The following is a 25,881-nucleotide window of genomic DNA, read 5'->3' as shown; positions in this document are numbered from 1 at the left end:
GTACAATTTTATATTTTGATTTTTAAAAACAGTATAAAAACTGAAGTGATGATATGTACAAATTTTTATAAACAGACATTATCGATAAAAATTTAAAACGTATGAACTGATATCGATATCTACATAATAATTTTTAAAATTATTAATAACTTTATACTTTAGTTATATGAAAGACAAATTAAAAGGAATCTGAATAATACTAACCATAAAAATTCACATTTTTTTATTTTTATTATAGGTATCTTATGTTGTATAATATATCAAAATTAAAAACATTAAAGTAAGCATTGAACACAGTTAGTGGTATATTAGGTTTCATTAAATTTTGTAGATATTTTTATTTATGTAATTGATAAACAATTATATACATAATATAAATCAAAATTAAAATGAAAAAAAATGAATAAAGATCTCAACAGTAGCAATTATAAAATACTTTTAGTTCATCAAAGATTTTTAGTATATTTAAATTAAATTTACTTTTGTAATAATCTGAGAAAATATTTTGATATCAATAAAATATTTTATTAATTTTAAAAATATTATGCTCTTTTATATTATGTTTTACAAAGATGATTATTTTAACATCAAAACTATTTTTAAAAACTTTCCTTTTTATGAAGTCGCATTATATATAAAATATATTTTCATTCACATAAATTTACTTTTACAAAATATATGTTTTATTTTTGTTAATTTTTTTTTATTATATGTATATTTCCTTTTTATTATTCATGATTTGAAAATTAGAAAAAAAAGGAAACTAAAATTAATAATTTAATTGGCATAAATTATTAAATAATTTTTAATAGTGCCAGTTAAGAATAATATTTTAATTCATTAAAGGTATCTCAGTGATTAACCATCGTAAAAATTAATGTGAGATCGACACGTAGAAAATTAACTTCTCAAATAATATTATACAGATACATAATATTCCCTCCATTTCAATAAGATATATGTTTTAAGATTTTCACCCTTATTAATAAAACATTTAAAATTTTTATTATAAATATAATATTTTTATGATTAACTATTTTCCGTAAATAGTAGCCGAACAAAATTCAATAGACACAATTACTTTTCTTAAAATTATTATTTATCATTATTACATATACTGAAAACATAAAATATTGATCTTTTTGAAACAAAAACTTTTTCTAGAATATGGATCATTTTAAAACAAAGATTGTATAACTTATTGCTGCCACTTTCACTTTCTCCTCACTGGTTTCATATTCTCCATGGCCAGTTCTAGCCAGTAACCAGCAGCCAAAACTAATTTATTGTGTAAACGAAATCTGGAAGATGAATTAGTTTCCACAAGAGCCATGTCGTGAGCGGGGAAGCCGATACTCCTGTAGGAGGTAGAGAACCAATCGAAACATTTGTTGACAGCCAATCTCTAAGCGTTTCAGTATCTGATGTTCTGTCAACAGGTGTTACGAGGGGGGCTTTGGCCCAGACTTCCACCGCAAAAGGGCAATCAAGGAAGAGGTGAGTGATGGTTTACAGCTCTCCACACCTTTTACAAGGTACCTCCGAATTGATTCCTCTGGTGGCAAGGAGAGCTCCAACCGGCAATGCATTGTTTAAAGCTCTCCAGATGAAGTGGTGTACTTTTGGTGAAGTATGGAGATGGTAGCTTTAGTTATAGGCCTAACTAATATCCAAACACTAGATCAAGAGTGAAAGATTTCTACATATATATTGCCCAAAGATCACAATTATGTCGATGTGGATAGGAAAAGATCCAATAGAAATAACACAAACTGAACATTGCAGAATCCACAGAAAAAATGAACCCCTTATTATAGGATATATCTGAGTTTTTAACCTAGTTCTGATACCATATTAATAATGGACATAATTCACACTCCAGAATTGCTCAAAAGTGAAAGATTAATGCCACGTCAATATATATTGTCCAAAGATCACAATTGTGTTCGATATGGGATATCTAATAGTAGTCTCCAGCAGATCAACTGAAGGGTCGAATTGTTAGAGACAACGTGGATAATTAATCTCAGTGATGGTATAGTTTTGTGGGGAAATTTAAACTAGAAGTTGAGGTAATGTTTGCAAACTACAAGTTTATGGTCGAATAAGCATCTTGTAACTCTGAGACAACAGAAGGACTTGATCAAACTCTAGGTTTTGTTGAGGTACATCTTATTAATTATCTTCAGAATATTTTGTTAGATGCTTACACGCACTTGGCTCTCAAATTCAGGACGTTCACGTAAGAATAAGACGCTTTTTGTTGCCAATCTCTCTGGCCAAACTGAAACATCAGATATTTGTTGAAGTATGTTCATTACATCGTTATATATACAAATTGTCTCAAAAATAAGAAGAAAAAAAAGACTTGCAAAGGAAGCAGGCATAGATAGAATAAACAAGTATCAGTTACAAAAAAAACATGTGTAAGTTGTAACCAGACTTGATCTTCATTCCCCTAATCTAACCATCTCATGAATCCAGTAAAATCACCAAACTAATCAAACCAAACCAAGCAGCCTTAGCTTTGCCTTATTTTAATTAGGAGCTAGGGGAAATAAAGCTCATTATATTCCTGCTTCACATCATCAGTGAAAGTCCTCTGTTGTTGCTGGATTCTCTGAAGATGTGATGACAGTTGCAGTAGATCAACCGTGGATGACCCGTTTCCATTACATGAACTAGAACTAGTAACAGATTTGGTCTTCTTATCGATCCTCAACGGCTGCATCTGATGATAGTCTCCTATGGAGTGGTTGAGGTTTTGGCTTGGTTGAGTGATTGAGAAGCTTTTGTTTGGATTATTTTCAGACAAGTGTTGTTGGGACTGAGCTGACAGAAGAGAGAGAGCACAAGTAGAGCGTGGCACCGCCTCTTGCAAGTCCCAAATATAAGATACACCAGAAGCTTCCATCGCTGGCTTAGGTTCATCTTTGAAACTCACGAGTCTACTTGCACGGTGGTCGTACAAGAAGCTACCAGGAAACGACTCTGGCAAGACCAACGAGAAGTCATTAAAAGAAACATAGTTAAGTGATGTGGAAAGGGAGAGGCAGAGACTATGTACCTTGAGGAAGAAGCTTATGCCGCTTACCGGGTAAGAAATAGAAAGAAGGCTTTCTTCTTCGCTCGTTGTGACCAGCTAATCGTCTTCTGCAACTTCTCTTCCCATCATCAAACTCCGAGAGGAAATGAAACCTGACCAGAAGAAACATATCAGTAACATCTAACAAAGTAGAGAGCCAAGGAGAAATGAACAAAACCAAACCTGCTGCACTGTTGGCAAAACCTCTGCTCAACACCGCTAACTATAACGACAGAACTCTTTGAATGAGCCTCGCAAACTCTGTGCCTTTTGTGGTAATCTTTAGAAAAGCTGAGATCCATATTGCAACCGTAGACTTGACACAAGGGAGGACTCTGCAAGCACGAGTTTGAAGCTCGAGTCTTTTTAGACGGTAAGGTCGAAGTACCACCATGGTTCTCGTAACTCCTGAATTTAAAATCTATCCTAGACAAGTTCGAAGATTGGTTCTCCTCAAGGTAACTCGAAGAAGCCACTTTGGTAATGAATCCATCACTAGTCTCCATCTCAAATCCAGGCATGGAGCTTTGGTTCTCAGCAATGGTTCCATTAGGTAGGAAAACGCTTCTCCCGTAGCTCCAAGAATCCATCGATCAGCAAAACTGAAACACAAGTGATTAACGAATCAGTACAAGGGATCAAGTTCAAAGCTTTTCGCTTCCTAAAGTATGAAACTTTCATTTCAATTTTGAATTGGGAGTGAGAACGATTCAACTATACCTTGGATTTGCACAAAACCCAGATGAGATTGACGATAATATTCAAATCTTAAAGGCCTAAACTGTGAAGGGAAGAATAAAAATCAATACTTTGGATCAAAATCAAAGAATGCTCACCGATTGGAATAACAGAGAGGAAGAGGAACCTCAGAGAGAGATTTGGAGGAAATATAAGAAAAAGGTGAAAAATGGGGGGAGAGCAGAGGAGAGGAGAGGAGAGTTGAAGGAATAAAGGTGACGTCGAAGGAGATACTGTTGGGGTCAACATGATTTCCACTACACCCATCTTCACTTCACCACATCCTATTTTTTTCTCTTTTTTTAGTCTCCATTCTGTTTTTTTTTGGTCAGCCTGTAATTATTTTCTTGTATAAAAGATTTTGGGTTAATTTGTAAAATAACATGTGTTAAAGAATATAGCATCGTTTTGGATAATTAAATCCTTGAAAGACTTTCAAGATTCTTTTGATATTACCTTTTATAGTAAAAGATGGAGGGTGAAAAATGTGAAAATAAATAATTTCGATGAAGAAATACATGCGACAAGAGATAAAATGGATTATTGATGGTCAAACATGACTTACATAAGAGCATGATTAAAAACAAATCAATCGCGGGCCGCCACGTGTCAGTAAGACCCGTAAACAGTACAACAACCCAAGTAGAATCGGTTTTTATTTGACAATTTCTTGAACTGTTTTTTAACAATTTGTGGGTCCCTCCTTAAGAAATTCCTAAAACTTTTCCCGATCATTATGGTTTAAGAATGTCAAAAAAAAATTATGGTCTAAGATTTACAAAGGCGGAAGAATAACGATGGAAGCGTTAATGATAACATCGTTTTTTCATGTACAAAACATAGTATGAACCATCTATTTTACATTCATAAATTAATAAGTTGAGCATTATATAAAAATAGTATGAAACTAATAACAAATTGATATATAAATAAAAGAAATTTTACATTTTTATTCTACATTTAAAAAATACAATAAAACAAAACTAATAATACATTGCTATTGAGTGACTAAAGCAAAGGTGGAAAGGATGACGAATATTGTAGCAGAAGAGAAGACAATGGCAACCATGAAATAACTAGTAATGGTAATAGGTGTTAATATTGCAAGCCATACAACAACAAACATTTTACATATTGTCTTATGTTTATAGTTTAAATATTTATAACATAATAGAATACCAAAAATATATATATTTTCTCTCATCATTTTTTTTGTATTTGACGATGACATTGTACATGTAAAGGTGTATCTCATAACGGTGGAGGATGAAATTTTTTTTATTAGTACAATAGATGGAGAATAAGAAGATACAAATTACAATAGAAAGACGTTGAAGGGTGGCGACAAATCGTGACAATAACTGTGACAATAACTAAAGAGAATGCCATTAGTCAGATAAATAATATTTTTTGTTTCATTTTAATTCTCGTTTTAAAATTTAAATTTTGTTCCAGTTTTAGTGTTGTTTTATGTCAATGAATTTATTTGATAATTTTTCTAATTTTAACTTTATTCTCTTAGCTCATTAATTAAGATAATAAGATAAACTACTCCCACCGTTTTTTAATATAAGTCATTTTAGAATTGTGCACACAAATTAAGAAAATCATTAATTTCTTACATTTTCTAAACAAAAACATCATTAATTATTTACCTAACCACAAATTAACCAATAATAAAATAGAATGTATTTTATCATTGGTCATATAACATTAACTGTTAATAAATTTTACATAGAAAATCGAAAATGTCATATAATTTAGAACATAAAAATTTCTCTAAAACGACTTATATTAAAAACCGGAGGGAGTAATATATTAATTATGGATAAAATAAATTTAATAATTTTCTTAATTTGTGTAAAAAATTAGTATAAAATGAAACAAAAGGAGTATGGGAGAAAAAGATAGCTGAGATGAATTAGTGGAAGGAATACAAGCAATAAAAAGATAAAGATTTAGATGGTTCACAGAAATAGAAAAGTGACAAGAAGAGAAATAAGAAGAGAAATAAGAAAATAGAGAAAAGATCATCCGATTACTTTACAAAAGTATTTTGATATATATTCTATAAATATACTCTTTCCGTTTCTAAAAGATCTATGTTTTAAAAAAAAAATTATTTCAAAAAGATACATTTTTCATATTTTTAATGCATAAATTAAATTTGTAAACTTCAAAAAACATAATTGTATTTATTAAAATTCTATTGGTGAAAACTTATGGGAAATAGTTGATTACGGAAAATAATGTATTGGTAACTAAAATTTGATATATTTTCTTAATAAGTGTGAAAATCCTAATATATGAATCTTTTAGGAACAGAAGAAGTATTAAATATTATGGTCATTTTTTAATTAGATACTTAATTATAAATTTTGTTGTATAACTCATCCAAATTCCTAAAGGTTTCCAATCTGTGAGATTACTTCTTGAGATATTGTATTTTCAGGGTTTTATTAGACACGTTCCACCTTTTTATTACCACTGGAAACATTTTATTTAAATTTGTTAACAAATATTTCTGTTTATTATAAAACATTAAATGAACTAGAATAAATATCATAAGTAAATAGTTAAATAATTAAGTGGTTATAAATTGAAACTATCATAAATTTTGGTTTCGTGATGAGTGTAGAACATATGGGAAAATGTGTTAAATAATGTATTGAAATGTGAAGCTCTATAAATAATACACACACTAAGTTAAAGGTAGTTTTATTCTTTTATTTGATTTGCGTTTTATGAAATTTATTTGTTTTAGCATTTTTGTTAAGTTACACTACTTTTAGTTTAAATGTAATATTTACAATTTAGTGATATAAAATATACTAATATATGAAAGTAAAAACACAACCAAACCCGGTCTTGAATTTTACAAATATTAAAGTAGGGATTTTTTTGGCTTCTTTTAATATAAAACCTACAATTTTCTCAGAAACATAATTTAATATTTAATATATTATTAAAATGAAAATGCTAATAACTCCCATGATCAGCAAATAATAAAGTAAAATAAGTATTTACTGATTGTTAAGATCTTTCATTTCATGTTGTTTCTTTAAGTTTTATGCTGTTCAAATTGTTTTTTTTTTTAAATTTCAAAAGTTAGGAAATTTATAATCTATTTGGACCAAGACAAAAGTTGGTTGCTAAATTCTCTCCTCACCGATATTAAGACGCGAATTTGGAATTTCTACTTTTAAGACAAAAGACTTTACCAATAAAAATAGCAGTTATGGATAAAAACCGTAAAAGTTATTTTAAATATTTAGACAATATGATTGATGGTAAAAACTATAAAGAATTAAATATTGTAGTTGATATTTCATCATAGATAAATTATATAAATATTGAAAAGAGAAACATAGGTAAAACGAAAATAAGTCAATATGGAATATAAACTAATAAAGAAAAATAAATTATAATTATAATAAAATTAATGTAAACCAGTTTGGTGTTTTAGTTATTATTATAAAAATAAAAATAAAATATTTTATAATAAAATTAGTAAAATTGAACTTTTTGTTTTGAAATCATGTAAATTAAGGTTTACAGTGAAACCTCTATAAATTAATAATGTTGGACTACACCAAAACTATTTTTTTAATTAATTTATAGAGATATTAATTTATCGATATACTAATTGAACTAAAAACTTAATTTGAAACTATAAAATTATATTATTTTATAGAGATTTTTAGTGTATATTAATTTATAGAGTGTTAATTTAAAGAAGTTATATTGTATAAATTTAAGGTAAAGAAAAATAGAAAATGACTGTAAATTTTGAAATCATTAAAAGTAAGAGAAACCTGATTAGAAAAATAACAGACTGTGAAAAACTGTTTAACCTCATAAAGCCTTGACATAAAATAGCTTTTACAACTTGAGATGCTGCCTAAAATAGGAGCTATGATCGGCTCTAACACACGACTAAACTTGTATATGCAAGTTGTTTTCAATTGAAAATAAAATAAGACTTCCTAAATCCTAAACATAATACAAGGCTGCGGTGGCATGTATTGAACTTTTTGTAGAGACAAACAGCGAAAACGATGTCGTGTGTTCACACTATCTCGAACACAAATACACACTTAAATGAATGATGCCATAAATATATTCACTACAATCAAAACAGATAGGTCACAGTGGACATTGTCACGACCCACAATCTGTAGTGTAAACATTTTGTGGGTTATATTCTACTAACAAACACAAACTCGTTTTTGTTAATTATTTTGTTTGTTGGTAGCTTCGCAATTTTAAAGATAAAAATCAACAGCCTAGGGAAACAGAATTATTATATCGCAACTTGAAAACATTATTTTGGTTTTATCTATTTAAACAAGTAGTTTCCATTAAAATAAGTATCAAAATTAATGCACAAGATAGAAGAGGAATGTATGGGGTTTCCATAAAAGAAAAAGAAACTTTGGGGTCGCGTAAAGAATATATAAAATATTGGGGAATCAGCGACTTGAAGAGATTGGTGGTGGAGCGTGCGTGTGCAACGTCAGAAGTTTAACAAAACTTTTGCTTTATTACAAAACCAACCCTTTTCTTTTTTCTTTTGCTTTCATAAAAATCAGCACTTTTTATTTTTGTTTGGTGGGAGCCAGAGCACATCTTGTTGGCCAACCAACCGCACTCTCCAGGTGATGGAATCTAAAGGCAAGCTAGTCCCATTTTCCTTTTTTTCCTCATCTTTGCAACGTTAGTAACTATTATAAGTTTGAATTTTTGATTGTTACTCACTGTTATAAGTAAATTTCGGATATATATTTTGTGTAAAACTCTTTAACTTTAAGTGAGAAATAATGTGTAAAATTAGTTAATTACCATATAAATTAGGTGCGAAGTGCGAACCAAGGTAGATATTAAAATGGTGTATCAATGTATGTTACAATTTGCCAAACCAAGTCCATCAAAATATGAAGCATAGTTAAGGCCTGATATAAGCCCATTAAAAACGGGCCAAACAGTTTGTTTTCTTTTCTTATGGCTGGGTTTCTGTCCCAAGCTTAGAGCTTCTCCAAAAAAAAATTTATTTTGAAGTTTTCAAAACTCTATATTTGAAATTTAAAGGTATTCTTCTCCAAAAGCAAAACTTCAAACTCAACTTCAAAATTATTTGTATTTTATAATATGGTCCTTATATTTGTCATAACTAATTTGAATTCACAAAATTTTTGTAAATAACTAGCACATATATCAACATATTACAACAATATTAATTAATAAAATATTATATTAAAATATAAAATTTTAAACAAATAACTTAATTAATATTAAACTTCACGCAAAATATCATATTATTCTATAAAGTGATTTTCGTAATGCATATATGATATACTAGTGCATTTCAAAGTAAAAATGGCTCTCCTCATTTTAATTTGTGGATTAAAGATACAAAATATTGAAATCAGGTGATATTAATATTTGTAAATACATTAGATTAGAACAAGAAAGTAAAAGAGAAACATAAAATATTGCTAAAAGACTAACTTTTATCGATGATATTAATACTTGTGAATATATTCAATATGAACTAGAAAAATTGTACGAAAAGACATCATCAACAACAACCATCTTCAGTTACAGAAAAAAGATTGGACAATATTTAGAAATTTTGACGGTTCCGGATCAAACTTACCTGACTATTAGTGTTGTTGTAATATTTAAATTTGTATAATAGTTATGTCTTCATGTAATTTTTTATAAGCTTTTTTGTTAAGTTTCTTTTGTATACTTTTGTTATCTAAATCTAGTTTTAAATATTTTAAATCTTATTTTAAAGTTTTATTTAGTTTTATGTGTTAACTTAAATTTTATAAACAAAACTTAAAATATTTATGAGATGTAATTTTTATAAGGATTAAACAATAAACAAGAAACTGTTTATGAATCATAAATGTGATGTGTAATTGTAAGGACCAAAATGCAAATAAAAATATGAAACTTCAAATTTAAAATTTTGAGTAGTGAAACTTCAAGTTTTGAGTAGTGAAACTTCAAATATAGAGTTTCACTCTTCAAAACTTCAATTTGAAGTTTTGAAATTTCTTTTTGAAAAGCAAAAAACTTCATATTTAAAGTTATAAAGTGTTTTTTGGAGAAATATATTTCACTTTTAGTGTTTTGGCTTCCCCGATGAATCCGCTCTTAAAGATAATAGCCCACCTGAGAACAGCTCGCCGGTAGTGTCAAATCACCTGACCACAAAACAAACAGCAACAGCAGCGACCTAACACAGCTTCAAAAATCAAATCGAGCTTTTATTTTGCTTGGATATCTCTTTGTCCTCGATTAATTTGTTAATACATTTATTTAAAGCAGTTGATTATCTTTTTAAGATTAAATCAGTCTTCGACCTAAACATTATACTTTTGTCATATCTATCATAGTTCTATGACATAACTCCTGACAGGACAAAAAACATCTAGGTATGCTAAGTGAAGTCACTGATTGCTAATTCTTAATATTTAATGTTTATACATGAACATACAAGTGGATATCGTTGTTGGTCCCCAAAATTTGTTTGTTTGTTTTCATGTTATAGTAGAAGTAGAGCTACTGACGTCATAAGATGCAAGACTAATAACCAACGACAAATGGACATATAATTAACGAACTTATATATATATTCTTATCTTACCAAAGAAAAGACTTATATGTAAAGAGAACAACAACTAAGTGAGAAAATGACCAACCATACTTAACCGACCAGTTTTACTTATTTATGTATGTTTCTGGCTCTTATTCATTGATAGTCTTAATCGCAATCATTAACGATGTATGGTCTGTGACATAGCTCAATTTTCTGGTTGTTAATGTAGCAAAAGTTGACAAATTTCTTCACCCAGTTTCTGCTAAAACAAAACGTTATTATGTGGAAACTAAAGAAAATCCATGAGAGAGACAAGAAAACTATGTATTTATCAAAACTACCCTCAAATCTCATACAAAAAGACTTCCACAATCAAATCCCAGAAATTCAAAAGAATTACATATAAGCTGCAGAATAATCACACAATAACAACTAAAAATATTGTTTCATGGGGTATTTATCAAGATCTGATGGGTTTCATCATGACACTCGGAGTCAGAGATTATAGAGGAGTGTTGTTGATGTTAGCTACATTGGTAGTCTCGTAAACTGGCAAGCCTCCACGAGACAACTCGTAGTTCTGCAACTCAAAGAGATCAGAGCTTGAATCACTCTCCATTCCATCGTCATCATCTCCCTCTCTCTTTATTCTCCGATCATCATCAGCATCATCATCATGGTCACCCCAAACCTTCTTTTTCTCTGAGAGGCTCTCCATCACGTTAAGTTTCTCATCAAGCCAAGATAACTCTTTGTTTATTTTCTTTTCCTCTAGGACTTCCACTTGGTTTGTGGCGGAAGTGAAATTCAAGAACTGCTTGTAGTTCTTGGTGGGAGTGTTTGAATATGGAGGAGGAGTTCTGAAACCCGAGCTTGAAGATGACAACAGAGACTTTGATGACGATGATGTCGTTGTGGTGGTTGAATTAGATCTGCTTGAACTCAAGAAATGGCTGATACTACTTCTCCTCCTCCTCCTCATCCATCCTCCTCCATGGATCTCCTCTTCGACTTCTCGTTCCGTTGGCTTTGACTTCGACTTGTTCTTCTTCGAACCCGCTTGATGAAACAAAGAGTTCAAGAAGCTGACGATTTTCCCACCCGGTGAGCTTGGTTGCTTGTATCTCACGTTACTAGTCCTCTCTTTGATTGCTTTGACTTCTGGCTTCTCAAGATGGTCTTGGTGAAGATGATGCACCTGCTCTGAACATCTAATCGGCAAATCCAAGCTTATTCTTCTGCCTCCTCCTAATATTCCCCATCTCCTTCGATTCTCCTCTCTTGCGGCGTTATAGCCATGCTTATGTGAGTGTCTATGGTCGCAGGAGGAGAACTCGTTGTAGCCGGAGAAGTACATGGCGGCCTCGAACACGTCAAGCTCGCCCGAGTGAGCATCGTTGCGCTTGTGGAAAGATATTTTCTTAGAGATTTTATCTGGTTCTGCTGATGAGACCCCTTTCATGGACATTATTTAATTAGGGTTTTGAAGATGGGGAGACTTGGATGATATCACAAGTCTCTTTCTGTGCTAGTCTGTGGAAATGATAGGATGCAATGTCAGATGTTTATATTACAACAAATAATGTGATATGTAACTCAATAGAAATATAACTTTCAATAATTTTATTTTCCGGATATGGTTACAGTTAAACGTTCTGAATGCTGAAAAAATTAGATGTGTGGACTGTGGAGGGACATACAAGTCATAAGAGTTTGTGTGACCCACTAAATGCGTGGGTGAAGAACTTAATTGAAGGAGTGTGGGCTCATTTGATTTTATGAGCTTTCTGATAGGGTGTAGGAAATTAACTGATTGTGTTTATGATAATGTGGGGGATATCCTCTCTTGTTGCCTTGGATTCCAACTTTGAATTTTGTTTGTCCCCTATTTATGTGTCCTCAGTTTTTCAAAACTTGTAGCTTATATTTTCAAACCATGACTCCATTTTTTTATATGTATACCCGTTAGTTGAATGCAGTTATAACTAATTTAGTTTTGTATATCCTCTTCACAGTAAATGTAATTTTAACTAATTTTTATTTAGGAAAATTTTTTTTGTATAATCACAATATTGTTTTAAACTCTCAAACATAAAAGTGTATATATACGCCATTACTCCCATTTGTAACCATTTTAACTTCTTTTTTTCCAAGAATCTGAACATATTTATGTGTTTAATTTAGCTAACTAAAGTTTTACAGTATGAGCTGGCGCCTCTTATCTTTTAATGAAGAGCTTTGAAGTCACCCATCCATGACAGTTAAATCTGTATTTAGTGATAAGGAGAGTAAAGTTACTAACCGTTTTAACCATCACTCTCAGCTATGTATTTATACAATAACAGAGTAAATCCAATTTGAAATTTGTATTACTGATGGTAAAGAAAAATTATTGCTATTAAATGTAATTTCAATTTCCAGATCCTCACGGATGATAAAAGTTTTAATTTAATATTTCTTCGATTTCTTAAAGAGATCCCCTTTTTTCTGTCGTGAGGAAACACATTTGGATATAATATTAGTATTGAATAAAGTTGTAACTCTATTCAGAATTAATGTAAAGTTTATATAACAGAAAATAATTCTACGATAGTAATTTGTATGGAATAACATTTATATTGAAGCTTAAACTATCATAGATTTATTTCAAAACTATTGCAAATGTGTTCCCAATTTAAGTTTAAGTAGTACTAGATTTTTACCCGCGCTTTCAAAGCGCGGGTTTATTATTTTTTTTTTTCAATTGACAAATATTTAGTAAATGTCACATTTTCATATATTTGTGTTTTATTTTATAAAAAACTTAAAAATTTTATCTTTATTTATCGTATTTCATTTTAAATGACTATTTATGTTAAAAAAATTAAACTTTATTTTTTTTAATGAATTAAGTTGGTATAACTCTGATAAATTAATTTTATTATGGGGTTAATATTTTAATTAAAAAATTATATACTTTTAATAAAGATTTATACTTTTCAATGAAAAAATTCAATCATTTTTATGAATGCTTAAATTATATTAAGAAAAGAAAAAAATAATAATTAAGAATAGTTGAAAAAAAATTATTTGAACTTGGACTCAATGGCCTAAAGGAAAAAAAAAGTGAGAATTGAATCTGATTTTTTAATAGGCCCAAATGGCCCAAGAGAGATTTGATTTGGGCTGGATCCAAAAATAATGACCCAATATAGATTTGTTATTAATATTACTTAATTGCCCTTAATGAAACATGCAATGTTAGTGAAGGAAACATGTCCCTAAGGTAATTATGACAACAGAATCCTGCTTTAATAGTATAGATGAGACAAGACTAAAAAGTGAGATAATTATGGATCTCAGTCTTGACAAAAACAAATTATGGATAAAATTCATGGTACAAAAATCTTATTCAGTTGGTCATTAGGCTGAATTTCTGCTTCCATCTTATTCAGTTGAACAGAACTAAACCATAGCGTTGACTTTAAATTCCATATTAAAAAGTCCCAGTTATATTGTAGGTTATAAATCAAGTTTACAAGGTCTTATACCTACAAGAACTGATTAAGTATCTATAAGTAAAAGAGAAAAAAACTAGCTAGAAGCATAAAGAAGAAAAGTCGGGGCTTGGAGAGGAGGCAACATCACGTTATAGATTTCATATTAAATGGTTACAAAGGCAAAACATAGACATGACATGAATAGCAAGTAGTGGTTAAGATGAGATTCGAGCCCACGCGAGTGGAACATGTCAAGGGAGATTACACGTGACATGGTTTTAGTTGTACAACAATCAACAACAAATACATAACTAGAGAAAGGCCATTGTCTTGGGAGTTGGGGGTAGACGTTTGAAAAGGAAAGGATACGTTACAAGCACTAGAGCCCCTTGGTTTTGTAATTGACCGTTGCACTATTTTACATCTACAACATTTTTTTTTTTTTTGCTTAACTTTGAATATCATATAAATGAAAGGAGCTTACAATCTAAACAGTTTGAAAACTAAAGTTTGTTTGGCATGGCAAAAACAAAGGAAAAAACATGCCTACAATCTGAGAGAAAATTTTAAAGGCTTTTAGTTAGATCAACCAAACAGCCATGAGATTCTTGAAGTGCTTCCTGGTCTTGCGAGCAGAGATGGTGTTCCTCACTTGTCTATCCACAATCTTGAAGAGTTCTGATGTGGTTAACACTTTGCTCTTGAAGATTCTGCTATTTCTTTCGGTCCAGAGATTGTAGACAATTGCTTGGACTGCAACGCTTCTCAGGATACGCAGGGGCCGAACGTGAGCCGTGGAAGGGCAATTCAGTAGCTGCGTCCAAGAGTGAAAGGTAAGTCTTGGTGAAGACAGTTTTTGGAGCATCATTCGCCAAAGATCCTTGCTGAAAGGACATTCTATGAAGATATGGTCCCTCGATTCGTCTGCGCACATGCACAAGCAACATGTTGTTGGAGTGAGCATTCCCCAAGCCGCTAATCTGGAGCGCGTCGGTAACCTGTCATTGACAGCAACCCACATATGGAAAGCATGTTTAGGCGTATTGCCTTTAAACCATACTACATTGTACCAATTACAGTGTTGTTGCCTTTCTCTGATCGTGCTCCAAGTTTTGGATGAGGAGAAGGACTGAAACTTCACCCCCTCAATGGTCCAAGAATAGAAATCTGAGTCTAGTGCACCTGAAGGAACTGGAATATTTGTCAGATAAGCATGGAGAGCTACTGCTTCGTCTGATCTAGGCGCTGGCAGATTCCAAAAGTCGTCTGAAGTAGCCTCGGAGACAGTAGCTTGAAGAGGTATCCGTAGAGTACGGGGTCCTGTAGGTCCTAGAGCATCTATTAGAGCTCCCAACGGTGTCCATTGATCAAACCAGAAACTAGCTGATCTTCCATTTTGAACCGTGCATACAATATACGGCCTCGCAAGTTGCCTAAGCTTGAGTAGCGACTTCCAATGCCATGAATCTCTAGCATGGCCGGTTAACTCCCAGAAACTTTGACAGTTTAGGTGATGGTGTTTGTGCCACGCCACCCAAAGTGATCCTCCTTCTGCAAATAGTAGCCAGATGAGACGAAGGCATAGAGTTTTATTCCAAGTTTCATAACGGCGCAGACCCAACCCGCCTTCTTGCTTTGGTAAGCAACAAGTAGCCCAAGAGATCTTTGTAAATGCGGGACCTTCGATCTGACCTGACCATAAGAACTTTGAGCAGAGAGATTCGATCTTCTTGATACAACCCTTTGGCAAGATAAACGTTGTGATCCAAAACACCACCGTGCCTGAGATAACTGATTTTATAAGCACAAGTCTGCCAGCAAAGGAGAGATGTCTCGCTGACCAAGCATTAAAGCTTGCGGCTATTTTGTCCAACAGCGGGGAGTATTCCGAGATTCTCAACTTACGGTGCATAAGCGGAAGGCCCAAATAGCGGATAGGTAGTGTACCAATAGGGAAACCATAGCTCATGGAGGTGATTGTTTCCAGTTGGGAGAGGCCTGCAGTGAAAAGCTCAGACTTGTTGTGGTTGATTTCAAGTCCTGACCACATAGCAAAGTCGTCAAGCGTTTCTGAGATGCCATGTAGTGAAGAGCTGCTACCATCATAGAAGACCATTACGTCATCGGCGAACATTAAATGAGAGATATCCACCGGCTTAGCGCTTGGGTGATACTCAATATATCCCGAGGCATAACGAGATTTGAGTAGTCTAGAAAATACCTCCATTGCCAGCACGAAAAGATACGGCGATAAGGGATCCCCTTGCCTCAATCCTCTCGAGCTTTTGAAATAGCCACCTGCTTCTCCATTAATACAGATCGTGAAGGAGGCAGAAGAGATACACTCTGATATCCAGTTTATAAAGCGATGAGGCAGTCCAATGGCTCTGAGTGATGCAAGCACAAAATCCCATCGAATAGAGTCAAAAGCTTTACGAAGATCAACCTTGAGCATAGCACGAGGTGAGATGTTCTTCCGTTTGTAACCTTGAATTAGCTCCGTAGCCAGCAAGACGTTTTCAGCGAGCAGCCTACCAGGCATAAAAGCTGATTGGGCATGCGAAATGACCGGGCTGAGAACCTCCTTCAATCTGCCTGTTAACAGCCGAGAGATCACTTTATACAAGGTGTTGAGACAAGATATCGGTCTGAAATCCCCTATCTTTGAAGCATTCCTGATTTTAGGAATAAGCACCAACAATGTTGAGTTCCATTGCCTCAACAGTTTTCCTTCCCTGAAGAATTCTTTAACAGCTGAAGTGATCTCAGGGCCAATGATAGACCAGCAGCCAATGAAGAATTCAGAGGAGAAGCCATCAGGACCACATGATTTGTTTCGTGGTAAATTGAAGAACGCATCCTTGATTTCCTCGTCTGAGAAATCCTCCTGCAGCTTGTCGCATTGACTTTCTGGGCAGTTGTAGTTTAGCAGAAGAGTGATGTCTTGAGGATCAAAGAGAGGCATGGTGGGGGTGCTCCCTAAGAAGTCAGCAAAGTGAGCAAGGCAATGAGCGTGAATAGCCTCACGGGTTTCAAATTTTTCGCCAGACGGGCCAATTAAGAGATGAATATGATTCTGAGAACGCCTTGTAGCCATAATTTTGTGAAAGTAGTGAGAACCACAGTCACCAACATTCAGCCATGATATGTTAGATCTCTGAAATAGGAACACTTGCTCTGCGTTGAGGAGAATGCCCAGTTTTCTTTGTGCTTCAGCCTCTGCTTCAGCTAAAGCCACTGACGGGGAAGAAAGGAGATCCTGCTGAATTTGATTCAGACTTGTTTGAGCTTCTTCAGCACGTTTCTCCAGGTTTGAGTAATGGTCTCTGTTAAAAGATCTTATCGGGTTCTTAAGAGCTTTGAGCTTTTTCGAGACTCGGAACATTTCAGAACCCACAATATTTGTAGAAAACCAGAGCCAGGCGATCATTGGCAGGAACTCACCATCCAAGAGTAGGAAGTTGTAGAATCTGAATGGGATTCGGTGCTTAGACTTAGCAGACTCCAAAATGACTGACATAGACGTGTGATCAGAGAACTGTGGAGGTCCAAAAACTCCAAGAGAAGATGGGAATTGGACAAGCCACTGGTCATTTACCAATATACGATCTAGCTTCTTTCCGATGGGGTTGGCTTTTTGACTGTTCCACCATGAGAAAGTTGGTCCAGTGTAGCTGAGATCAGATAGCGCAGCATCTGAAATACATTCCTGGAACTCCCTGGTTTTCCTGTCTACATTAAGGGTAGGCGGTCTTGAGTGTTCCTGGGGTTTTAAAATCTGGTTGAAGTCTCCAACAAGAAGCCAGGATTTCCCTTGCACTTCTGAATGAGTTGAGATGCAAATGATCTCAGACCACAGTTCTTTTCGAATATCTTCATCAGTAGAAGCGTAGATACAAGAAACGATGACCGGAGATAGATAGCCCGGGTGCTTGACAAGGCAAGTGATCATCTGAAGGGATTTTTGAATAATCGAGACCTGGAGTGAAGGATGCCACAAAATCCATATTTTACCCAACTCAGAAAACTCGTAATTACCATCAAAACCCCAACCGGGTAAGAGGGAGGTAACAAACTTATTCTGCTTAATCCGCTGTACATGTGTCTCAAGAAGACACCCAAAAGATGGTCTATGCTGCTTGAACCATTTTTTAAATCCAGTACGGTGGTTGACCTTATTAAATCCCCGTACATTCCAGCCAAAAAGATCTATATACATAAAAATTACTTGTTTTTGGGGCCCCTGCCCCTGTCCTTCTTCTTCTGGCGAGAGGAGATTACATCCTGAAAGCCAGAGTCATCGCTAAACTGTGAATCTGTTGAGTCCAAATCGGAAGAGTCCGACTCCGCTGGTGATGTTTCTGAGTTCACAGGATCAGGAGGGTCTGCGGAGCCCAGGCTACGTGTACCCACGGGGAGACTAGCTTCTCCTTTCTCCATGCTATTGAAAGACGCTTTTGAGCTCTTCAGAGAGGAGGTAGGAGGCTGGAGATCGTTTGCTCCCTTAGTGTTTGTCCTGACTTCTTTAGAGTTGTGTACAGGTCTCTGATTATTTACTGACTTAGCTGGTGACTTGTCTTTTGAGCGAGTGCAGTCAGATTGTTGATGACTGGTTGATTTGCAAGCTTTGCAAGTGATGGGGGCTTTTTTACAGCGCTTGAGAGAGTGACCGGCCTCTTTACAGAACGAACACACTGGAGGCATCCAGGGACTTGATACCCGAATCCTTCTAATCTCTCCTGATTCAAACCTGGCGTTCACCGCTTCCGGTAGAGGCACTCTGGGGTCTATGATGGTAAAGACTTTAGCCACTTCCAGGTTCGTTTTATTTGCCGTATGGGGATGTAGGAATTTTGGATCTCCTACCTGACTGGCAATATGCTCAAGTGCTTCTTCGTTGAAGAATTGCAGAGGAACATCACGTAACTCCAGCCAGATTGGTGCTGAAGTTAGCTCAGGTTTAACTGGAACGATCCCCGGTTCCCACTTAGCGACAAACATTGTTTGACCTTCTATTTGCCATAGACATTGCTTCAAGACATGAGCTCGGGTTGAGGCATTCGGAATTCTGAAAAGAAAAGCGAAGCCTTCCATTTTAGAGACGGTGATGTCCCTAAACTGTTTACTCCAGATGCCGTTAACTATCTTCTGAATAGTGCCCTGAGACGGTGGATCAGAGTAGAATTGCCCAATGATGAAACTGTCCCAAGACCCTCTGTTCTTCACGATGACAGAATTTGGAATAGTGACACAAGACTCTCCTGATGGAAGCATAAAGCTATCACCTTTTCTCTGCAACTTCTTCATGTTTCCTTTGAATAAACCAGTCCAGAGATCCGGCTTTGTTGATGTTGTGGTATTCTGGCTTTCCTTTTCCTCTCCCGTAGTGGGTGAAGATTTGGTAGCCACTGGAGGTTCGAGAACCCCTGTTACTCCAAGGGTTGGAGCCTCCTTTGCAGGGACAAGGTTGGAGTTGATGGGAGAGATCTCTCCTTCCTCCTTCTCGTCGCAGAGGGGTGTTGTGCCTGGGTCAGTCACCGTAGCAACCTTCGCAGAATTCACTGAAACAACAGTGATTGGTTTTTCAGATCCAGAAGTTAGGTCTGAAGTCGGGTCCTGGAGCTTGCTCGCAGAAGCCGTGATTTGTGAGGCGCTAGCCTCCTCAGTAACATGGGAGGCGATGGTGAAATCGACAGCCATAGGTGTGCCATTCTCAGTCGAAACTTGAGTGTGAGCACCTAAAGGAAACTTTGGAGGAGAGGACTTTTTGGGAGCCTTTCTCTTCCCCATCGTGGAAACAGATTGAGCGGCCGAGGGCTTTAACCGGCGTCACTATAACAGAAAACGCGGTCACTTTGTAGATTAGGGATTTGAAACAGTGTTTTAGAGAGAGAGCGTCATTTCATTTCTGTGGTTCACTGTTTTTACATCTACAACATACCTAATCAATTCCTCTAATATGTGTTTTCTGCTCGAAGATTGGAACACTTTCGGATTTCAGTTACCGTAGCCAAATATTTAGGAATTCCAAACTTGTTAAACAGTATATTGGTCAAAATATCTTCTTTTTTTTTAATATATATTGGTCAAGATATCTTTGTTGTTATAAAAATAGAGAATTTATATTGGTCAAGAATTATGAAAAGAATCTCTGTTTTCTTTAGTATATGCATCATTTTCCATGTTTGCTTAAGCAATGTATCCATATTTTAGTCACCTTCTCACTTTTTTCCGCGTTTATGTAAAAAAAATATAGTCACATACATATAAATATAAATGCATATATGTATATAACTCTGTATATATAATTTTAGTCAACAGTATATACCATTATGATCCTATATATAGTAATAAACGATTACTTAATGTAAAAATAAACGTTCGCCATACATTGCAATGATTGTCAAGTCAATATCTAAAGTTTGGAAGAATTGTTGAAACAAACAAAAGGTAGAAAAGTGTAAGGTAGCTTTCTATTGCTGTGAACCTCAGCATTGTTAAAAGCTGCTTCTTATGGCTATACTTCTCTTGCCAGTCCCGTCTCTTTCTATTAATTAAACACTTCCCATGTGTTCGCATTCATCCTCTCTGCACATTATCCCCTTCATATTGCAAAGCAACCAAGTAACTAAGATCATCCGATAAGTTATAACTGGGTCCGTTTAGCCCAATCAGTTTTATCATATTTGTTAACAGTGGGCTCAAATGTTTGGCCCCACAGATGACAAGTCCTCGAACTCTAACAATGCCCTACTTTTTTAGACAAGACGGTGTGGTGGGCTTTGAAAGAATGATCACCATTTCTCACCCTATGACAACTTTCATACATCACAAATTTACAATTCTCATATCATCATTAGCTCTTTTTCTCTCAACAGCATAAACTATCTCAACAGCATAAACTATTCATACCTAAGAAAATGTATATAGCTAAATTGGTGCAATACTGTCTACAAAAACGAAATAAACCGGTTAGATCCAAGTACTCCATGGAAGTTTGTTCGCTTTTATGTTGGTTGTACTAGTGACATGTGTGAAAACAATATTAGGTATAACTGATAAAAATACGGTAGATAAAAAATATTTGTAGTTTAGTCTCGATTAACAGTGTACAGATATAGCAGTAGCTGCATGAATATAATATTTTCCACAGTAAAAGTTAGATTATCCGTTTTTTTCTCTACATAAATGTTGTAATTGTAATTACAACTTTCGACATATGGGGAGAATAACTAATGGTTTTCACACACATTTATTTTGTAAATCAACAACACGATATCGATGGACCTATTGAGTATATAATAGTTGAAGTTGTGAAACAAACCAAAACCCCTCAAGATGGTTCAGTTTGATCGCTCTGCGACAATCTCCAGAGTTGATCGCTCAATGAGGGATCGTCTTCTGTCAATCCCGCAAGATGGTTCAATTTCTTTACTGCAGCTGTACTTTTCCATTCGCTCCTTGTATCCGCCTTAGATCTCTTTAATCTTTCTTTAGTCTCTAGTTCTTCCTTTTCCTTTTCTTCTTTTTGTTTCTTTGTAATAAGTTGTTCAACAACAACATTGTATCCTTTTCAAAAAATGGTAAGCTTAACATGTTACCTAATAAATAAATAAAACAACAAAACCCCGATTCTTGCACAACTCCATAAATCAAGTTTATTTTCAGTATATGATAAGAAGGCAATATTTAGAATATAATTATCGAGTTAATTTCATGAACGGGATGATTGCCCATGTGATGTTGAGAAAGCACAAATATTATTGAACAAGATAAAATAAGAGTGTAATCAACCACCAAGGATATCAGAGGAGTGGTTTTGAACTCGTTACCAGATTGGCTATGCCTCTCTCTCTCTCTCTCTCTCTCTCTCTCTCTCTCTCTCTCTCTCTCTCTCTCTCTCTCTCCTCTCTCTCTCTCTCTCTCTCTCTCTCTCTTCTCTCTCTCTCTCTCTCTCTCTCTCTCTCTCTCTCTCTCTCTCTCTCTCTCTCTTTTGGCCAAACACAAAAATCCACTGTAAGCTCAAGAAAAAGGAGCTTGTCGGAATGAGAAACAGAGGATGTGTTATGCACAATATAGGAAGTGTGACTTGCTGTTACAAGTCGGTTATGAGATGATGACGTGTCAACGTCTCATTGGTTCCAAGATCTTACTTTGGCGTGAAGCAAAGAAGATTTGGAAGATTTGGGCTTATCACAATATTTAGGCGACTAGGGTATTGTGTTAAGGCTATTTAACCTGATTACTTTGTGTAGATTAAGGTTAGCCGTTTTTGATTGAAAAGCTAGAGCAAGAGGTTTGTTCTTGAGAGCTTAAGAAAGACAAGTACTCGTGGGTGTATCTTGTGCTTTCTGTTTTGACAGATTAGGAATTGGTCCGTCTCTAGTCGTGTGTGACTGAGAGTAATTCGGATTAAACAGATCTAGGAAGATTGTTTAACAGATTTCTAATATACAAGAAAGTGTTCTTGGTATCTTGTGTTTTAGTTCTTATATTTGGTAGTCCCTGAACTTTCATTTGGTATCAGAGCGGGAAACCTCTGTGGTATCATACACTACTAACAGGTTGAGATCCTGCGGATTTCATGGACACCATGAAGGAACTATTCGGAATTCATAAACCCATTATGCTGGACAGCTGCAACTTTGGTCATTGGAAGGCAAGGATGCGACAGTTGATCAGAGGAATTGACGAGGATGCGTGGACTGCAGTAGAAGAAGGGTGGTCCGTGCCAACGATGATGACTGATGACAAAACTCTTGCTCCAAAACCAAAGAATCAGTGGACTGATCCTGAAAAGGCAGCTTCCAAATTCAACTCTAAAGCTCTTACCGCCATCTTCTCTTCGGTAGATCTGGATCAGTTCAAAATCATCCAGGGATGTGAGTCTGCTAAAGAAGCTTGGGATATTTTGACCAACCACTTTGAAGGAAATACCAGCGTGCGAAGAACAAGGATCGATCACCTAGCTTCAAAGTTTGAAAATCTCCGCATGACTGATGATGAACCAATTGATGGATTCATATCCAAGATCAGTGAACTTGCCAGTGAAGCCTCGGTTCTAGGAAAGAAATATGATGAGAAGGATTTGGTGAAAAAGCTGTTAAGATGTCTGCCTCCACGGTTTGAAGCTTACAAGGCAGTACTGGATATAGCTGTCAACACAGATGAAATGAAGTTTGATCAATTGTCTGGTATCTTGAAGGTCCATGACCTGGAGAAATCCAATCGAACCACAAACTCTCAAAAGAGCATCGCCTTTGTGTCAGACTCAAACGAACAGGACCGAGTCACGAAGATAGAAGAGAATTTGGGGCTTATGGCTCGAAACTTCAACAAATTCATTAAGCGAATGGATAAAGGAGGAAACAGATCAAACTCGCGATTTCAGAGGAACGACTCAGATCGAAACAGCTCTCAAAACACCAGGCAAGACACGAAGAACTCTAAGAAGAAGGAGTTACAATGTCATGAGTGTGAGGGGTATGGACACTTTCGCAATGAGTGCCCACTAGCTAAACGCAAAGAACTCAAGTGTATTGACTGCAAGGGATTTGGACACACTCGAAGTGAATGTCCTAATAATCTGAAAAAGGACAAGTCACTTATGTGCTTCAGTGATACAGAGTCGGAGAGTGACAGCGACAGAGATGAGCTTCATCTAAACTTCATGGCACTTGTCAGCAAGGAAGAAGAACCAAAATTAGATTCAGGCATGGAAGAGGATGAGGATGATCTCAACAACGATCTTGAATCAGAATACAAGTCTCTTTTCGACAAGTTTGCTGAACTCAGTCATGAGAATCTACAACTACTAAAAGATAAGGCAATGCTGAAAGCTCAGGTGAATATTCTGGAATTGGAGAAACCTTCTGAACAATCCACTGAGTTGTCTATACTCAAGAACTCAGACCAAGAATTGCTATCACTGAAACGAGCAATGACTGAACAAGAGAGAGTTCAAAAACAGGTTGAGCTGAAGATGAATTGTCTGAATGAGCTACTAACCAAGGAGATGGACAAGAGCAAATTACTTGAGAATCAACTAGCTGACAATCTCAAGAAAGTAAGAATGCTCACTACTGGTACAACAACACTAGATCATCTTCTCACCATTGGTCAGTGTCCTAGCAGTAACTGGGGACTAGGTTTTCAAGGAGCTACTTCCAAATCTGCGGAAGAAACAGTGTTCGTGAAAGGGAGTTCGAATGATACAGAAATTCAAACCGCGACGAAGGAACAGATTAATAATCAGAAAGGAGAGAACCTAAAGAAGAATGTTACTACACGACGAGGAAACGGGTGCCATTTCTGTGGAAAACGTGGTCACAATGTCAGATTTTGTTTCTTTCGACAAAGTCAGTATCAACGTGCATGGAGGATGAATCTTTGTTTTATGGAACCATCACTGTATGGTCATGTGTGGATAGCTAAGAAAGATCTGTACCCAAACTATAAGCAGAAAACCGTGACTGTTACACACAGTGAAAAGTCTGAAACACGCACAGACGTAGAGCAACCCATCATCTGCAACTTCACGACCCTATCCACTGGAACTGAGCTGGTAAGCAACGTTGCTTACACAAGCTCTGACTCTAACTCACAGTTTGATACCCCCTGGTACTTCGACAGTGGCTGCTCAAAACATATGACTGGAAATCAGGATTTCTTTGAGAAACTTCAGTTTATCAAAGGAGGCAAAGTGACCTTTGGTGATGGAGGACAAGGAAAAATACGAGGAGTTGGAGAACTGGACAGGTCTGTCTTACCTAAGCTTGTTAATGTCTTCTATGTGGATGGTCTTAAAGCAAATCTCATCAGTGTCAGTCAATTGTGTGATGAGGGGTTAGAAGTTATCTTCAACAGCAAAGAATGTCGAGCTGTTGATGCTAAAGGGAACATTGTTCTATGTGGAGTAAGGTCGGGAAACAACTGCTACATGTGGAAGCCGTCACACCTATGCTACTCAGCTAAGGAGTCTAAATTGGATCTGTGGCACAGGAAGCTGGGACATATGAATACTAATGGTCTGACCCGATTGATTAACGCTGAGGTTGTTAGGGGAATTCCAGAACTTGAGAAACAGACCGATACAGTGTGTGGAGGGTGCTGTCAAGGTAAGCAAGTGAAGGTCCAGCACAAACAGATTTCAGAAATTAGATCCAAGGGAATACTCGAGCTAGTACACATGGATCTCATGGGACCAATAACTCCAGACAGCATTGCAGGGAAAAAGTACATCTTTGTCCTGGTAGATGACTTTTCCAGATATACGTGGGTGGACTTCCTGAGAAATAAGTCTGACGCGTTGGAGAGTTTCCGTATTTTGGCCTTACAACTTAAACAAGAAAAGGGTGGCATTGTGCAGATCAAAAGTGATCACGGAGGTGAATTTCAGAATGAGGAGTTTGATAAATTCTGTCACAGTCAAGGAATCAAGCATCTATATGCAGCTCCTAGAACCCCTCAACAAAATGGAGTAGTTGAAAGGAAGAACAGAACTCTACAGGAGATGGCAAGAGCGATGCTATGTGGAAACAGTGTGCCATCCGGGTTTTGGGCAGAAGCTATAGCCACTGCATGCTATGTCATAAATCGAGTGTATGTCAAACCTAACACAAAGACTACTCCATATGAAGTTTTCAGAGGGAAGACCCCAAACCTCAGTCATATGCATGTGTTCGGCTGCCTGGTCTACATACTCAATGATAAAGACCATCTTGGTAAGTTTGATGCAAAAAGTGATGTAGGTATGTTCCTTGGATATTCAACCAACAGCTCGGCGTATAGAGTGTTCAATCAGCGTACCAAATTTATTGGAGACAAAGTAAATGTCGTGTTCGACGACAGCATTGGTTTCTATCAAGCTCGAGTCACTCATAAGATAGAATGTGTTACACCACCAGCTGAAGCATCCTCTGACGTGAAGGTCAAGGAAGAATCAGAAGAAGAGGACGAACAGTCTGAAG

At 35.6% G+C, this 25,881-nt stretch overlaps 3 protein-coding genes across 4 annotated transcripts in view; 1 reads left to right on the top strand and 2 right to left on the bottom strand.

Annotated features, from left to right (window-relative positions):
* LOC103852615 (SNF1-related protein kinase regulatory subunit gamma-1-like) overlaps positions 1-25,881 on the top strand; it is a 423,770-nt gene that overhangs the window by 357,669 nt on the left and 40,220 nt on the right. The gene's annotated exons all lie outside the window — the stretch shown is intronic.
* LOC103852554 (squamosa promoter-binding-like protein 6) lies at positions 672-7,311 on the bottom strand. 2 transcript variants are annotated; one of them, XM_033285028.1, is made up of 4 exons: positions 3,806-7,311; positions 3,269-3,687; positions 3,095-3,198; positions 672-2,991 (listed from the first exon to the last, which is right to left on the bottom strand). In XM_033285028.1, the coding sequence occupies exons 2-4, from the start codon at positions 3,673-3,675 to the stop codon at positions 2,549-2,551; spliced, it is 954 nt and encodes a 317-aa protein (XP_033140919.1). In that variant the 5' UTR covers positions 3,676-3,687; positions 3,806-7,311; the 3' UTR covers positions 672-2,548. The 2 variants fall into 2 exon arrangements, with proteins under 2 accessions (XP_033140919.1, XP_009127706.1); XM_009129458.3 differs by having other exon boundaries at positions 3,068-3,198; positions 3,806-7,298.
* Positions 10,739-13,111, bottom strand: LOC103852553 (protein BIG GRAIN 1-like E). Its single transcript, XM_009129457.3, has one exon. The coding sequence runs from the start codon at positions 11,899-11,901 to the stop codon at positions 10,936-10,938; it is 966 nt and encodes a 321-aa protein (XP_009127705.1). The 5' UTR covers positions 11,902-13,111; the 3' UTR covers positions 10,739-10,935.

The sequence above is a fragment of the Brassica rapa genome, chromosome A02, assembly GCF_000309985.2.
Source record: "Brassica rapa cultivar Chiifu-401-42 chromosome A02, CAAS_Brap_v3.01, whole genome shotgun sequence".
Taxonomy (NCBI): domain Eukaryota; kingdom Viridiplantae; phylum Streptophyta; class Magnoliopsida; order Brassicales; family Brassicaceae; genus Brassica; species Brassica rapa.
The sequence above is the reverse complement of the archived record's forward strand: the minus strand, read 5'-3'. Positions and strand labels throughout refer to the sequence as shown.